Source organism: Aptenodytes forsteri, unplaced genomic scaffold (genome assembly GCF_000699145.1).
Source record: "Aptenodytes forsteri isolate BGI_AS27 unplaced genomic scaffold, ASM69914v1 Scaffold184, whole genome shotgun sequence".
Taxonomy (NCBI): Eukaryota; Metazoa; Chordata; class Aves; order Sphenisciformes; family Spheniscidae; genus Aptenodytes; species Aptenodytes forsteri.
Window position 1 is genome coordinate 1,743,805 of NW_008796078.1, and position 16,457 is coordinate 1,760,261.

A 16,457-nucleotide genomic window follows, 5' to 3' on the forward strand; every position below is an offset into this window, starting at 1 on the left:
TTCATCCCGTAGCTGCTCCCGGGGAGGTGTTTCCCTGCACGTAGGGAGTGTGAGCGTTTGCCTGCGGCACGCACGTGAAGGGGGGGAGCACCCCCCCACACAAACCCCCCCGGAAATCACCGAAGGTGTGGTTAATGAAACAAGTGCTTGGGGAATACTTTTGGAAAGGGAAGGGGGCACATGGCTGAACAGTTCACTTTCGTGACAGTCTTGAAGACGTGGGGGAGGCTAGCCCTCTCGTGAATACCGAGTTTAACGGTTAAAAATCTTTCTTTAATGTTAACTTAAATCACCAGCCTAGCCTTTCGTGTATTAAATTATGCTTGGTAGCAGTTTGCAAGACGGCTCTCTAAACTCTAGCTTAGAGGATAAACTCTAGCCTTAATAGTTTAATATACTTGGTCGGAAAAGTAGTAGAAGGTTTTTTCTTACATCTATGACTTCCTACAAACTATATATATAAACCTTAGAAAGGGGTTGGCTCTGATAAAGTGGATTGCATTTTTCCTGTTCCTCATTCCTTCATGGGCCTTCCCCCCTACTCCTCCTCCCTCTTCCACCCTTCCTCCTCCGCGATAGCGTGTATGAAACTAAGAGTTGAGATCAGTCGGTTCTGAATTTCAGTTACATATATGTAACTTGGGTAGAAAAACCCCTACTGTCTTCAGCGTTGCCGTTTCTGTAGCTAAATGTTTGCTTTATGTTTCTGTGGCATTGTGCTTATGGAATGGAGCAGAATCAAAGAGTGGCCAAAGTAAGTAATAAATAGTATGTCAAAGGATACAGATTCGTGTTTGTAAGGGTTAGAGTTCATAAAAGGTATTCAGGAGCCTGAACTAATTTCTGTCCCCTTACTAAGAAGGACTAAGTTCCCCACACAGGCCTTCCAAGTAAGGTCTGGTGTTTTAGAACAAAGTTGGTAATTATATTGAGATTCAAACCAAAGCAAACATGTTAGTTCTGTGCTGAATTTACATGGAACAAGCTGCCTTTTATACTACTAGACAGCTAATTAGTCTTGGGGTTTTTTTTTCCCTTCTTCTACTTTGTGTAGATTTTTCGAAGAGGCTTGACGCAAATACAGAAAATACATTCAGGTTGTGGAACTGAAAAGAGACTCTAGTTTTTGATATATACATGCTACTTAATCAGGCAGCTCTGGCTATTGTTTGCTCTGTTAGCAAACTGTTATTTGTGCTGGCATGTGAAACTATTTTAAGCTACTGCACAGAGCTTATTTAGTGGTTGCACATGTTCTTACTGGTTAAACTGACAGCACGATAAAACCGCTCCACGAGAATATTTTCCTTCATTTTTCAGGCTTCTTGACCTTAATAGACAAATATATCATGAGTGCTGCTGAGATGTTTAGCATGGCTTCAGTAGGATTTGTTCCCTTTATCTGTTGGCTGGGAGGTATGGGCTACTAAAGTCCATAGTCCAATTTACAGTAGCCAAAAAGATGTACATGCAGCAAAACAGCTAATAAGCAGGGGACGGCTGTCACTTGCTGTTAAGTTGGCCATCATTTGGATGTTAACATGCTTAAAGGAGGAAGACTTTTTCTAAAGAACAGTTGTTAATGTATTCTAATAAAATGCAAATAGGTCTTTCATTCTAAATATGCAGTGGTTTTGTGTTGCTATAAAAAAGAAACTGCAAACAACACTTTTAGTTGTTACAGCTAGTAATACCTACGCTTAAAGCTGGAGTAAAGGACTGTTAAGAGGACTTAAAGCTTTCTTCCGAAATAAACTTGGGCTCATTCTTTCATGTTGACTTGGAAATGCTTTCTTAAATCGTGTGTGCAAGATCATATGTATTGGTTAACACCTTAGAACCTAGCCAGTGGGATATTTTTGTTAGTGATGAGACTTAGTGTAGAGATAGGTCATGTCTGTTTCATAACTAGAAACTCTTATTTTTAACACTTCTATTGGAATAGTCCTTCATACAACTTGTTTATTTCCAAATGCTTTCCACTGTAGAATTCCACAGTGGAGGGAAATTACTTGGGAAGAAACCACATAATGGCAAATAAGTGTAAAAGTACTGCTGATTCTGGAGTGCCTAATGGCTGCTTGCATTCTACCTCATAATACTTGCTTTACTGTAAGGCTTTAATAATCTTATTACTTCATCTTGTTTGTATGCTATGTGAATGACTTGCATTGCTTCTTGTTTTAATTATTTTTTTTTCTTATCTGGTACGGGAAGGACTCTTGGAGTCGAGTAGACCAGTTTCTTCAAGTATGAAGTGCCCAATGCAAGATTAAAGTACTAGTACATTAACAAGTCTCCTTCAGAAAGGTTGCTCGATTAATTAAAAGTGGTTGCTAACATCGGTATTATCTTAGACAGGAGTGCTGTTCTAGATACAGTTTACTCTTAACTTTTAAAATCTGAAGTCTAATTTTTTTTTTCCCCAAGTTTTCTGAAGTGTTTTTTCATTGTCCTGGCAAGGACAGTCTGTTCAAACCCAAAACCTTCATTCTGGATCCATCATTAATTTCCACTAATGATTCTATGTGTAGAAAGAGAGCGATGCTATTTATTACTAGATATAGCGTTAAAAACCTACCATTTTCTTAACTGTTTCCAAAAAAAGTATGTCTAGCTTGTTCCAAGTACTGCTAAAAATGATGAGAGAACTAGCGACTTTGCTAAAAAAATCTGTTTCCGACTTTAATGTTGAAGGTGAGTCTTAAAGTACGAGTAACATAGAGGAGGGCCTTTTCTGTAATACCTAGGTTTTAAGTTTTCTCATCAGATTGGGTTTACCAGAGCAGAAGTTTCGCTGTACAAAATGGTGCATGCAGGAGAAAGTTCATGGGTAGTGGAGTGGATAGTGGCTTCCTCGTAACATACCTCTGCTTGTCCCGTGTTTAAATTCTCTTCATGTGGAAAAAAGCACACTAGCATCACACAAGCTGTGCCTAATTCAACTCTTTGGTGTTGGACAAGAATATAGAATATGTAGAAATACACACACAACCTTTTCTTCCCCGAGGGTGGGAGGAGGTGCTGTGGAGGAGCAGTCTTCTCAGGTCAAGTATTACGGTAATGCAAAACGAGAAGACTTCTCTTTATCATAGCAAAACCGCATCTCGGGAAATGTTGGCAGAGAGATTCTTTTGGTTTGACAGAAGTCCTTTGATTCAAAGGATTATGTTGGTAGCTATGTCCATTGTCTTTCTGGATGCTACCGTGTGTCCTGCTGACAGTGACATCCTTCCCTTTGTCTTATCAAATGCCTCTTTGCCTTGCTTCTCAGCTGTCTCTGCATATCTTTGCTTTCAAGCGCTTCTGTACCACTCCTGGTCAGCCTGCTCCTAACTTCTATAAAATTAACCTGTTTTTAAATTCTCGAATGGAAAATATTCCTGTTTGACTAAGAGTCCACTTCCGCAAGTTTTGTACTATAGAAATTTTTTATTTAATCTTGACTTTTTTTTTTTTAGTATCTGCTGATGTGATGATTAGGACACTCCTTCTACCCTCTCCCTCACTGCTGCCCTCTTTACTCCCTCCCTTCCAACGCACTGAGGAAGTCTCTTGTTCAGATGTTTGCACTTCTGGCTTGTGTCAGGAAGGAACAACAAAGAATGTTTAGAACATATGGTTACTGTGGGGAATGCTAAAGTCCTTTTATGCTATTTCTTACCATTATTGGCTCATGTGGCCTTCTTTTGGCTGCTTATAATATTCCTAGTTGAAACTTTAAATTTAAAATTTTCCTGGGTAAGGGACTTCTGTATCAGCCAGATTGGAGTATTTGATGGCAGATACTAGTAACAAACCAAAAAATAAATCTTTGCAGTGGTAGTGAATTATTGTCCCTTTCCCCAAAAGAAGTTTTGCAGAAATTAAAATGGTCTAAACAAACAGTGTTAGAGTGAAGGTGATTCTGGCTGTGTTGGCATGACTTTCCAGTCCTTTTTTTCCTTCGGAGCGTGTTTGGAAAATGTCTCCGTGTGTTATATGCGCGTGTGTGTATGTGTTTGTATTTTTAAGGGTATTTCCTATATTACTGTATTTCTTGTTTTCAGTGTCATGGCTGGAGAGCAAAGGAAATGTCTATACCACAGTGAATACTCTGCAGTTCAGAAAGGATGTTTGTGTTTTTTTGTAAGAAAAAAGTTAAATTAACCTTGACTGTGCTTCTAAATGTGTATGTGAGCCTTTTGCTGTTAAAAATAAATGAGCTTGTGAGATGGTGGAGGGTCTCCGGGGAGGTCTACAAGTATCAGGAATGGCCAGTACTGCTTATATTCTCTTTTGCTAATAACAATAGCATAGAAATAATAATGAACGCTGTGACACTGGGTTTTCTAAAGCTTGTTCTCCAGACACCTGGGGATGGTAGGGTGCTCTGTGATGGCTTGGCATTTGACTTGCCTCATTAACTTCCTGCGTCTTAAGGGATCAGATTTTGCTGGCTTAGACTTGAGATCACGCTAGAATCTGATACAGGGGGACATTAGTGGTGTTGAGTAGCCGTCTGCCCACCGTTCCTCCCACGGAAGTGGCCCTCTATGCCAGCAGAACCCACTCTTTAAATATTTCTTTTTTTTTTTTTCCTCCCAGCCCTGGCCTTTGCTGACAACTTTGCTGATATTTGTTTGAGATGAATGCAGGAATGGCTGCTCTGCCAACAATCACAAGTTCAACCATAATTTGCTGCTAAATTATGTTAGTAACAAATGCTCAGTGCTCGTTGACAGCGTTTTGAATGTTTAATGTTTCAATTGCCAGACTTCAGATTCTTTTGTCAGTGGCCTTAAAGCTTCCTTTGTTTGCGAGAGCACCAGTTTTAACAATGCTCTCTGAAGAACGGAGATCTCCGTTCTGCTCGTGTTCTCTGTAGCTGCCCCTATGATAGCCTGTGTCACTGGAAGCTTGGACTGATTCAATGGAGGGTCAGTGGAGGATAGTCTCATAGCTGGAAGTTCTGGTCACAGTGCTATTCCACAGAAATAACCATTGCTGAGCATGAAGAAGCTGGCAGTGATGAGTGGGACCTACGTGTGGGACGTTCTGGCTATGGTGTGCCGGGTAAATGCAGATGGCAGAATAGTCTTACTTGGTCATCCTTCCCAAGGGCCTCTTAGGAGATCACTGCCATCTGGATTAAGTGCTGAGGTAGCGCTTGGTTGCTGTCTTCTTCAGGAACTCTGTAGCAGAGAAAGGAGTAACTGGCACAGCTGCACGGGTGCAGGTTGCAAATATTTGTTCAGGGACAATTTAAATTTAGGCATTATTAATTTGGACTAAGGGGCTATAATCCTTTTTGTCTCCTGTTAAATAGGGAATATTGTAAAGTATTAGAACTGTGCAAAACACTTGTCAAATACATGGAAAGAAACAAAGCAAGTGGTAGATACAGTTTTCCTATAAAAAAAGGTTTGTTAATTCCTCACAAGGGATAATTGTACTTGGCTGTCTACCAGTAAGCTTCCCTCATATGTAGATGAGTTGTTTGTGAATCGTTTGGGTTATCAAGTAATCTCTGTAGGTAAGGAAGGGTATAAAGTATCTTAGGGTTTTGAAGTAAGAGTTGCTTTAGTACTTAGGCTTGGTTCTCGAGCTCTTCTTCATAAATCCCCCAACTGCTCTGTTTTAGGGAGATTCTAGTCAGTTCATGTGTATAATGTTATTGAAAGTGGCTCATGCTAGTTAGAAATCATAAAAAAAAAAATAGGGTTTTAGCTGTTCTAATGGTAGAATCAAAGTAATTTATGTAAGGAACATAATGCATATGTTTTGGGTTGTATTTGTATGCTGTATAATGTAGCCTCTTGTCTATTCCTTGTTCCAGTCTGACTTCTTATACTGCTTTAGCATAAGAGGAGGCTTTTCATAGGCTTCCCCCCACCCCTTGCCACGTTAAATAAACATAAAAATTACATGTATGTATAGTACTGCAGCTTGATGGTTAACTTTGTATTTATGACTATTAACTTTGTATTTATGACTATTAAAGTTATGTTCAGGATTTCCAATTTTCCTGGACCACCAATGTGGCGACATGCTCTCTTTAATAATGCAAGACATCTGACGCTTCTGTTATGTGATTTGACCTTTAGGAGTGGAGCATGTCTCCCTCCTTTAGCAGGAGGGTGTAAAAGACATGAGAATTCATCTTATCCCACGTCATGGATATAATGTGTAAATCGGTGAACTTTATAACCTGAACCTTAAAACTCTAGAGCAGGCTTCACTGGAGAGAGGGGCACATAGGATGTCTCTAGTTAGGCTAAACAAAATCTAGTCTATGCTTCTTTAGGAGTGGAGCATGTCTCCCTCCTTTAGCAGGAGGGTGTAAAAGACATGAGAATTCATCTTATCCCACGTCATGGATATAATGTGTAAATCGGTGAACTTTATAACCTGAACCTTAAAACTCTAGAGCAGGCTTCACTGGAGAGAGGGGCACATAGGATGTCTCTAGTTAGGCTAAACAAAATCTAGTCTATGCTTTAAGTACATTTAATATTGCTGCTTAACAGAACTGAAGACGCGTTTGCTCATGTAAATGCTTTGAAGAGCCCTAGTAGATCAGTGTAGAGTAGGTACTGCTTAAATAACTTGTGCAGTGCCTTTAAATTGCAAACACAGGTACAATATAACACTTAAACTATACTTATTGTAAAAATTAGTTTCCAGCAGAAGATAGTGTGAAAGTTTAGATGTACTACCTGTGCTGGAAAACATGTGAATGTGTTAGTGAATAACCCTAGCTTTTAAAATATCATTAAATCTTTTACAAGTATCTAACCGTGCATCTTTCTTAATTAATAGGAGGAGAGTACATTGAACAGACTAAGGTAGACAGAACTACTTTTATACTTACTGTAAAAGCAAGGGACAGTGATTGTCACATAACGTTTGATGGAGCATATTTATGTGACGTGCCAGGTGGATGCCAACTTTTTTCTATGCTGTCACTTAATATGTGATTCTACAGTGTCGCTTAGTGAAATGTAATCACATGCACAGACCAAGAAGGTGTTTAAAAAAAAAACCCCAGACAAACAAAAACCCAAACAACCAAACCTAATACTAGAACCAGCTCTGAAACAATGAATTTTAACTGCACAGAACTCTTACAGATTTTTTTGAAGTTGTATCATCTTAAAATGAGTATTTACTTCAGAAGAAATCTTGGATAATAATACAGTATTTTAATAAGTGTTGTTTATTTGTGATGTAGATGTGGATTTGGTTTACAACTAGATGAAAGATGTTAAGCTGTTAATTTCAATTTACCATGGAATTTAAACATTTTGAGACAAGAAATTAATTTGCTGATGGTTGAGTTGAATAAACTATCTTGAAACCTCTCTCACTAACGTTAATAAAACTACTTCTGCCTTCTTGTCGAGGTGCTGAACCATGGAGTCTAATTTTAGACGCTCGGAATTGAAAAATTTGCCTAAGCAAAGAGCATTCTGTAAAATTAATTCTCATATGCCAATAGGTTTGTATGAGACTTCTGTTTTTAAGGTACTCTTAAGTTCATTGCATTTCTTGGCAGAATACAATTAACTGTTTATTTTTATCCAACTGTTTCAAACATTGAGTGTCTTAAATCTGTTTTTTAGTGAGACTTAGACTAAAATGTTACTGCTTAGTGTTCTAATAAGTATGGAGTCTAATTTTAGACGCTCGGAATTGAAAAATTTGCTTAAGCAAAGAGCATTCTGTAAAATTAATTCTCATATGCCAATAGGTTTGTATGAGACTTCTGTTTTTAAGGTACTCTTAAGTTCATTGCATTTCTTGGCAGAATACAATTAACTGTTTATTTTTATCCAACTGTTTCAAACATTGAGTGTCTTAAATCTGTTTTTTAGTGAGACTTAGGCTAAAATGTTACTGCTTAGTGTTCTAATAAGTATCCAACTTTTAACTAAAAATGTGCAGTTTTTTAACACAGGATCAGAATTGTCTTCTTACAGGTCCAGTGTGAATTTACGTGTCAAGGTGAATTTGCAAGCTAAATGCACAATGATTTTTTTTCCCCGTTATACTTACTCAGAAACTCAAAGTGCTAAAAATATTCTTTAAAAGTTGAGCAGAAAGCATTAATATTGGGAACATCAGATTTTTGTCATTTGCTGTTTTGATGGATAACAATTTAATTTATAGCTAGTGTTCTTGGAAGACTACTAGTCTTCTTAAATTGGATGTCAGTGATTTGTTTCATTTTGTTTTTTTAATTCCTAAAAGCAATCTGAACCAAATTTATAATTAAAGCAAAGTAACAAATACAAGCAATAAAGCTAACTCTTACCACTTGATTTGTCAGCAATTTGTTAGCCCTGTATTACATCCCTGGAAAGTTTCCCCCAACTTCCTTTCTGGAAACTTTCTTCTCATATACATAACCACAGAATTTTGTGTTCTGTGATATCTCATAGTTAATGTATATTCATATTTTTTTTTTTAAGATGGTATCACAAAAATCCAGGCCTGATTAACTTGAGTGTTAAACTAACCCCATTGTATTGCCTGAGTTAGTGTCTCCGCTGTTTGGCATACGTGGGATGTAATGTTCTTGTTTCTATTGAGCGAAACACGGCTTGATTTTAAGTATTTGTGGGCAAAAGCAGTGGTTAGCATGTATTTAAAGAAAGAGTTTGAAAAGAAAGAAAGCTTTTTCTTATACTGGCACTGTTGCTCAGCAGGATTTTTCTCTGTGCTTGCAGGTTTTGACTGAACTGGGTTTGACAATGTCAGGCTTTGGCAGCGCAAGTGACTTGAGTTTCTGTTAGCTCTGCTGCAGCAGCCTGGCGTGGATGTGAGAATGGTGCCAATCTTTGCTTAAGGCAGAGCTGGTGGAGTTTTGAGCGATTGCATTAGTAATGGTATCTCTCAGTTGAGAGCACAATAACAACATTGTCTTTTTGCCTTTGTTGCTGTTACTTGTGTAGTGTTCAGGAGGAGGAAGACAGACCTGTGGATGGAGGGACAAAAAGCAAACTAGAAAAAGATGCTGGGAGGAAACAGGAAATGTAGATTAAAGCAAGAGAAAAAGAATCTGAGCTGGGGAGTTTAGCTTGAAGAAATCTAGTCATTGGGTAGAAGCTGTAGTAAGAATAGGTTAAAGTGAGGGAGGAGTTGGAGGGAAAGAAAACTGCAACAGAGGGGCCCAGGATTGAGAGATGAAGGGTAGGGGCAAGGGTGAGCAAGTTTGGGGAAGCAGTTCAGCATTAGCATTTAAAAAAAGTCTAATGTTTTCATAAATTTGTATAGAAAGGGTCAGAGCGAGTTTGCATGTGCAGTTACAAACATTGGTCTCCCCTAAAGCTCAATTATTTGACTTTGCATGCTGAACGTTATTTTGAGATGAGCTTACACAGCCTGAAGTTGTATGGCAGTACCAAAATGAGCGCGTGGCTGCTCCAAAAAGGTGGCTCCTGGGTTTAAAACTGACTGACTTATGGTTGTAATGTTAAAAGTGATTGTATGATGACAGATTTCCTGAATACTGACTAAATACTTCTTGCTTCTTCTTTTAGACGGGGCTTGAATCCACCCCACAGGGTGAAGTCAATTTCAATGACTACTTTCACACAACAGGAAATAGAATTTCTGCAGAAACATGGAAATGAAGTAAGTATTATTTGGAGAATATCAAGTGTATTTAGCACTTTAATATTAAACTTTAAAACACTACTTAAGGGAAACTTGATATCCCCCCCCCCAGCAAAAAGTAGACAGAAGTCTTTTGAAGCCAACATCATTTGAAGTGATGCTTCTAAAGAGCTCTTTTCACTTAGGTAGCTGATCATCGTGTTATTGCCCAACCCAGACAATCTAGATTCACGTGATCAGTGTTTCTGAATTGGGTTTTCTTTTGCTTTTGCGTAAGGCAATATGCATCTCTCTTCTTTTTTCTTGCAAGCCCAGATCTTGAGACTGACTGCAGCAGTGTTTCCTGAAAGAGCATATCGTGACAAAAATGAATTTGTTGCTTGTAGCTGCGTTTCTTCAGAGTAGGTGTCAGAAAGTCTTCTAGTAGTTTCAGTTGCCTCTTTCTTTAGTGAAAGTATATCAATGTTGAAGTTTCTTGAAGAGAGGAAGGAAAGGGAGAATTTTTTTCCTCTAAGGATTGTTATCTAATAAGTGTCTGTATGTTTAGAGTGCCTTGGGGTAGCTTTGAAGACAAAAAGTTCTAGTGTACTGCCTTTTTGTTCTTTTTAATAGATGAAAACTATCTGAACAACAGTTCAGTTGAAAACAACTGAGGCAAATGTTGGATGGGCTCTGTGGGGGCACTCAGCATGTAAACCCTGGTTGTGGCTATTGCTGTCTTCAATTTGAGGATGAAGTTTGTATTTTAATACCATACTATAGCATTGAGGATTTTAGAGGCAGCTTTTGCTTCTGTTCTGAAATAGAAAAAGTTCCATTTCACTTTGATTGGATCTGTATGCTGTTTTAGTAGAACTATTGATTGTAGGCTACAGAGCATCTTATCAACATGTTCTTGTGAAGCTTTGTGGGGATAAATCCCATTATTAGCTAAAATGCTGATACTTAACTTTCTTAAACTTGGCCCATTCATAACTGTCAGGTTGAAGAATGAAAATGGAAGTAGCAATTTCTTTTTCTGTCCTGGTAAATATGTGTTATTTGTTGAAATGACTGTTAGTGGATGATTCCTCTAGACAGAGCTGGAGCAAGGCCTAAACTCTTCCAGACATTACAAAATACTCTTAATGGCTTTGACTAGTTTTTTTTTAAATTGTTTTGGCATGTTAAAGCTGTATAACATTGCGTATATATGTATATACATATACGTGTGTATATATCGTAGAATCATAGAATAGTTTGGGTTGGAAGGGACCTCTAAAGGTCATCTAGTCCAACCCTCCTGCCGTGGGCAGGGACATCTTCAACTAGATCAGATACATATATGTGTGTATATATGTATATACATGTATGTGTGTATATATGTATAGCATATTGCTGACTTTTTGCATAGGCAGAATAATAAAGAATCTTTCGTGGGTTCAGATACAGTGTGTTGGAGTCTCTTTCCATAAGATTAGATTGTAAACTCCAGCTTTGCTTTAATCTTCACAGTTGTAAAGGAAAATGTGCGTGTGTGTGTGTCCCTCCCTCCCCGCATCTTTTAATTTAAGTTTTTCACTGAATCTGCAACGGCTGGAGAATGCTACTAGTTTCATTTTTCACTAATCTGAAACCTTAAGTGATCCCTGCTCAGTTGATTAGTGTAGTTGTCCTTCTCGTTAGAGACCTGACTAGTCTCCCAATCATAATGATTTAGTTGAGACAATTTATTATTGACATAAAAAAAAGTTCACACATCTCTGCAATGCTATACCGTGTTTCACAAGCAGGGGTCTTTGTGTTTGTAGTACTTACTCCTCTAAAGTATTGCAATGATTTACATGAGCTACCTCAAAATGAAGATGTGCTCCTGAGTTTAGTTTTGGGTTGTTGGATAGCAGTGCATTAGAATTACTTAATTCCAAAGTAACACTGAATAGATACTTGTAATTGCAGATGGTAGATTTAACAGGTGCTCAAAAACTGAAGTGATATTGTTTTAAACGCTGTTAGAAGTTTAAAACTTAATTAAACATGTTTTCACTTTGTCATGCTGTATGTTGCAGTAGTTAAATAAGCATTTTGCTTTCTCTTGTTGGTATTGGACTTTGTCTTATCTGCAGGTGAGTATTCCAAAGTGTTGGGCAGATGAAGTTCATCTGACCTCACAAAAAACCTTCTTTGCTTAGCTTGCTCTTCAGCATAGGTGGCTCTTGTGTATATATTAAGAAATGAAATTTTCTAGGATAAACTTGTTCAAACATGGAACTGTCCAACATTTTAGAATGTGGACATGTGAAACAAAGTACAGTTACTGAATGGTTTGGATATGGTAACATTCAGTTGTTTTAGTTCTGCAGCTATTTATATTAAAAAACCCTCAACTTTTTGCAATCTGGTATGTTTAACTTACATTTTTCTGAAGCTTGTAAAATACTTCATTCTCACTTTGCCCTCCCAGTCTTTCTCTGACATGGCCAAGGCCTCTGTGGCAAGCTTTCTTGCTTCCAAATGAGTAGATCACGGTGTACAATAGGGAACTTGTTCTGAATAGAAAGGAAAATAGCAAGAAAGCTTCCCTGAGATAAGGTAGTTATTAAGGTGGTGAGTTGTTGTTAGAGGAAGTAGTTTTCCACTCTCCTTCAAAGAGTATTTTTAAGGTCAATGTATTGCATGAGGTTGAGGTTCTCTTAAAAAAAAAAAAAAAAAAAAAAAAAAAAATTCCTAATCTCTGAAATAGTAACTTTTCCCCAAAGATGGTCACAAATGGCCATCTTTGTGGCACACTTGGGTAAAACACTCAGTTACTTAAAGGCTTCCACAAAACGGCTGCTTTTGGAAGAGAGCTTCTCTTCAGGTGTGAGACACCATCTCCTTCCCTGTATATACACCTCCAAGGAATGTCTTTCTGGCACAGGTAACTTGAACTTTTTTTTGATGAGTTTTTACTGCTTCAAATACAGATTTAAATCTTCTTACTGTATTAGAAGGCATCTATATTTTGGTGTTGCTTACTCATCTCCAGGTATAAACAGATGTCCAGACCCTGGTTTTGCTAATGTTGGGGTTAGCTCACTTTTGCAGCAAGAATGGAGACATCTTCAAGCTGATATTCCTCAAGTGCCTTCTGAAGTCCTTTTGAGGGATAAAGGCAATTCTGACTCACTGGGTAGGATTTTCCCCCTCCTCGTTCTCTTTGTGAAGAGCAGCATGAGGTATTTTCACACTGTATTTTCATGTTAGGAATAACGAGGAGAGAGTGGTATGGAGATGGTTCTGTTTGAATACTCATAATCAAATGATGCTAATGTTGATTAGGCCTCTGATTCAGTAGTGCAATGATAGTAGAAAGTGAACTTGCTGTAGAAAGTGGAGGTGGTACTCATCTCATGTTGCCTTTATAGCTGTGAATATTTATTCAGAAGCTTTCCCCAGAAGCTGAAAAATAGTATTATGAGGCAAGCCAGTTACGTAGTTAATTTTTCTACTACACTTTTGAAAAGTGCCATATGTTTTATATCTTTTCCAAGTAGCCTATTCTAATATGCCTATGGTGGAAGAAAATGATTTGGATGGTCTTGTGTTTGGAAAATCTGTGTTCATCTGGGGACAAAGATCATGTTTACCTGAGCTAATGAGTAGAATGCCATGCGGGTATGCTCAACTGTTTGGGATTAGTTTATCAGTGCTTAATTTTGTTTTTGTGCCAGTCTTCCTGACTCTTGATAGCACCTGTGCAAGTGTTTCTTACCAGTTTTCTGCACTCTGGATTCCAGGAGAACCTACAATTGCAGAACTAGTAGCAGTATGGGGCTGGTTTTTGGCCTGACCACAATGCTTTCCTAGCATCTCCTTTACTGTGGAATGTGGCCTAGAAACCCCGGAGTGGAAAGAGCAGTACTAAGCTGGAGCTGATGAGTCCTGACAGCATGAGCTGTGCAGTCAGGTGTCCTTGTAGTACATCCCTGGTTCTGCTAATACGATATAGAGATACATGAGCTGATTGTGTATAGAACAATGTCTTTGTTAGCAGGATTTACTAGCTTGGACTGTGTGCTTATGAAAGCAGCTATAGCTTCTGGACCCAAACTGGCTTTGAAATCAGTATACTGGCAGTATAAAATTCTTTTAACCTACATAGATTAATGAATAATATTCACATCAGAAGTGCTGAATTACTAAACAAAGCTATAACATGCTTACATAAGGGAACTGTTTCCAAATCTTTCTTCCTGTGGCGAGTGTTATGTTTTGGAACATAGTTTTGTTGTGTGGTAATCTGTAGTTCTTTGCGCTGTCAGCATTACGTTTGGTGCATAACTGAGGATATTTTATTGGGGGGGAAGGGGAGAAGAAGAAATCTAGTTTGGCATTTGCCAGACTCCTGAAAGGTAATACCTCGTTAGAGCTTTTTAAACTGGACTGACGTGTGTAATCTTCCTATGCAATGGTATGTCTGGGTCTAAACAAGAAGCGCTCTATTGCTGTAGGTCTTAGTAGTGTGCTTTTCTAGTTGAAGTGCAGCTTCTACCAGCAGAAGTACTTGTCCTATTACAGCTTTTTCTTGCCGTGCTGCCTTCGCTGCATACAAGAGAAGGCGGCTTCCTGAGCAAAAACTTAATTTTACTGGCCTAACTGTATTTTTATTATTCCTAACTAGCACAACTATGCTAACAGGAGTTTCTAAAGTGTGGTGGCTCAATGTGTTGTGTAAGCAGAAGGCCTTTGTCTCTCCCATATCCGCCTTCCCACACATACTGGAGATCTGTATCAGTGAAATAGTTATGACATGGTAAACTGTTGTTTGGTAGTTGAAATATGTAGCACTGGAATAGAAGTAACTGAAATCTCAGATTTTCTGAGGCTTTCTGCAAAATTTGATGGATACTGCCGAGTTTTTTGTTTGTTTTTTTTTTTCTCTTTATTAGAGGTTTTTTAGTGTGCTTGTCCTTCCCCACCTTCCCAATTCTATAAAAACACACACAAAAACCCCCAAAACATGACAACAAACCTAGAAGCAAAACCAAAAGCTAAACATTTGTGGAAAACAGGTACGTTTATGTTCCTCTTAGCCTTTGAGCCCTGCCTGGAACTCCTGAAAGTGTGAAATGTTACTGTGAGGCTGGGTTTTAAACCAGAAGCCTTTCTGGTCAACTTTGTTTTGTGGAGTATGAGATGTGCAATGAATGGGATGAGTTCTTTGTTCCTTTGTGTTAAAGCTGAAAGCAAGGGTAATTACTAAAACTGTAGGACTACAAACGTAAATAGTGTGTGGAAAACAAGATAGGTAAATGCAGGTATTCTAGGAAAAAATGTTTCTCCCTCAAATAGAATAGCTGTTGAGTGCAGATTCAGGGAAACCAATGGTATGAAGAGAAATATAGGTAAAGACTTTATTATAACATACAATATGCACTTGGCCCAATTTCTCCTTTCAAAGATATATTTAAGTTATGGCAACTCACAGTTTCTGCCTTGCTACCTCCTGGGTTTTTATTTAGGTCAGGGTGAGTAGGTTGAAGCTGGTTGTGATTCTCTTTCCCTCTTTGCTTCACGCTGTACTTATCTAATTCTGAACTTCTCTGTATCTAGTTGCCAAATGTCTAATGACATCCCTTGCAGGACTGGAGCTTGTTGGCAGTGAACAGGTACTGTCCTTCCCAAACCAGTTGTAAAAGGATTCTCAGGAACTTTTAAATTTCATGAAGATAACTGCTGAATCTTGTTTTCTACTCATTGTTACCCAACGAGATAAAACTTTGCTTTGTCTTGTTACTTTGCAGCTCCCACGATGTAGTAGAGGCAGGCAAAACTTCAAAGTCTTGCTTCTGTCAACCCTTCAACAAAAGTAGACTTTCAAATGCTGCATACGCTTAATCATTCTGACTTCAATGCTGTCTTTTTTTCTTCTTGCTGCATTCGTGAACCAGTGGGACATGGACTAATTATACTTTTCAGAGACAGTGGACAACGATTATGGATTGTTGGATATGTTCCACTGTTTCTAGGGGCTTCCACATAACTTGAATGTTTACTCTTGGCTCCAGCTTGCCAGGCTCTTCTCCTCTAAGCAGAGCATTTTGTTTAATAGAGCTTTGGTTATCAAAAGGAGGAGTATAGCAAGGCTTTTGGTGAATGAACAGAGCTTTTGAGCAGAGGCTTATTTGTGCTGCTGTTGCAAAAAGAACAATATTAATATTAAATGGCTGAACCAGAGTATCCCCAAGAAGACAGTGTGATGTAGAAGGATTTCAGAAAGCCATAGAACTTTTAGGCCCCATACCTTACTAGTAATGTTGTGCAGGTTTGTGGTGAGTTGGGATGCTTATTCATGTATTATCTGTAAAAGCAAAGGAATGAGTAATTCTGTTAAAATGGAGCTTAAGATGTATCGTGAAACTTGGACAGTAGCATTTTCTGAATCGGCTCTGCAAGTCTGACTTATGTACGGAGTAGTTAGGTGTTTTGAAGTACGTGCTCTTTGGGATATTGCATTCAAATTTCTCAAAGCATATATCATTCTGAATTTTTGCTTCTTTTGAAAATTACTTCCTTGGGTTTTTTTTTCCCCTCAAATAGTAAGTTTGTATTAGAAAACTAAGAAGAAAACTTGGTGTTTAGTAGAGCGACTGGTCGCTTAAAGCTTGGTTTTGTGCAGATTTATATGCCCTTTACTACCTTTTTGCGCTTTTTTCCACTCATGTCCTGCAAGTAATGGCTGGGCAAGAGTCAGCACATGCTGTGAATAACTGTGTACTAATTTGTTCAGGTGTCCTGCCTAGGCAGCTGTCAGGCCAGACAGAACACAGAACTGAAGCTCATGTTGAAGTATTGGCAACTAAAAGTTGCCAATGTGATTTTTCTACATTTCCACT

At 38.3% G+C, this 16,457-nt stretch overlaps 1 protein-coding gene across 1 annotated transcript in view; it reads left to right on the plus strand.

Moving 5' to 3' along the window:
- The window catches only part of AGFG1 (ArfGAP with FG repeats 1), a 44,708-nt gene that overhangs the window by 7,122 nt on the left and 21,129 nt on the right, over positions 1-16,457 (plus strand). Inside the window, exons 4-5 of the mRNA XM_019474015.1 lie at positions 8,937-9,017; positions 9,525-9,618. Coding sequence (XP_019329560.1) covers positions 8,937-9,017; positions 9,525-9,618 — 175 coding nt within the window. The remainder of the gene's footprint in view (positions 1-8,936; positions 9,018-9,524; positions 9,619-16,457) is intronic.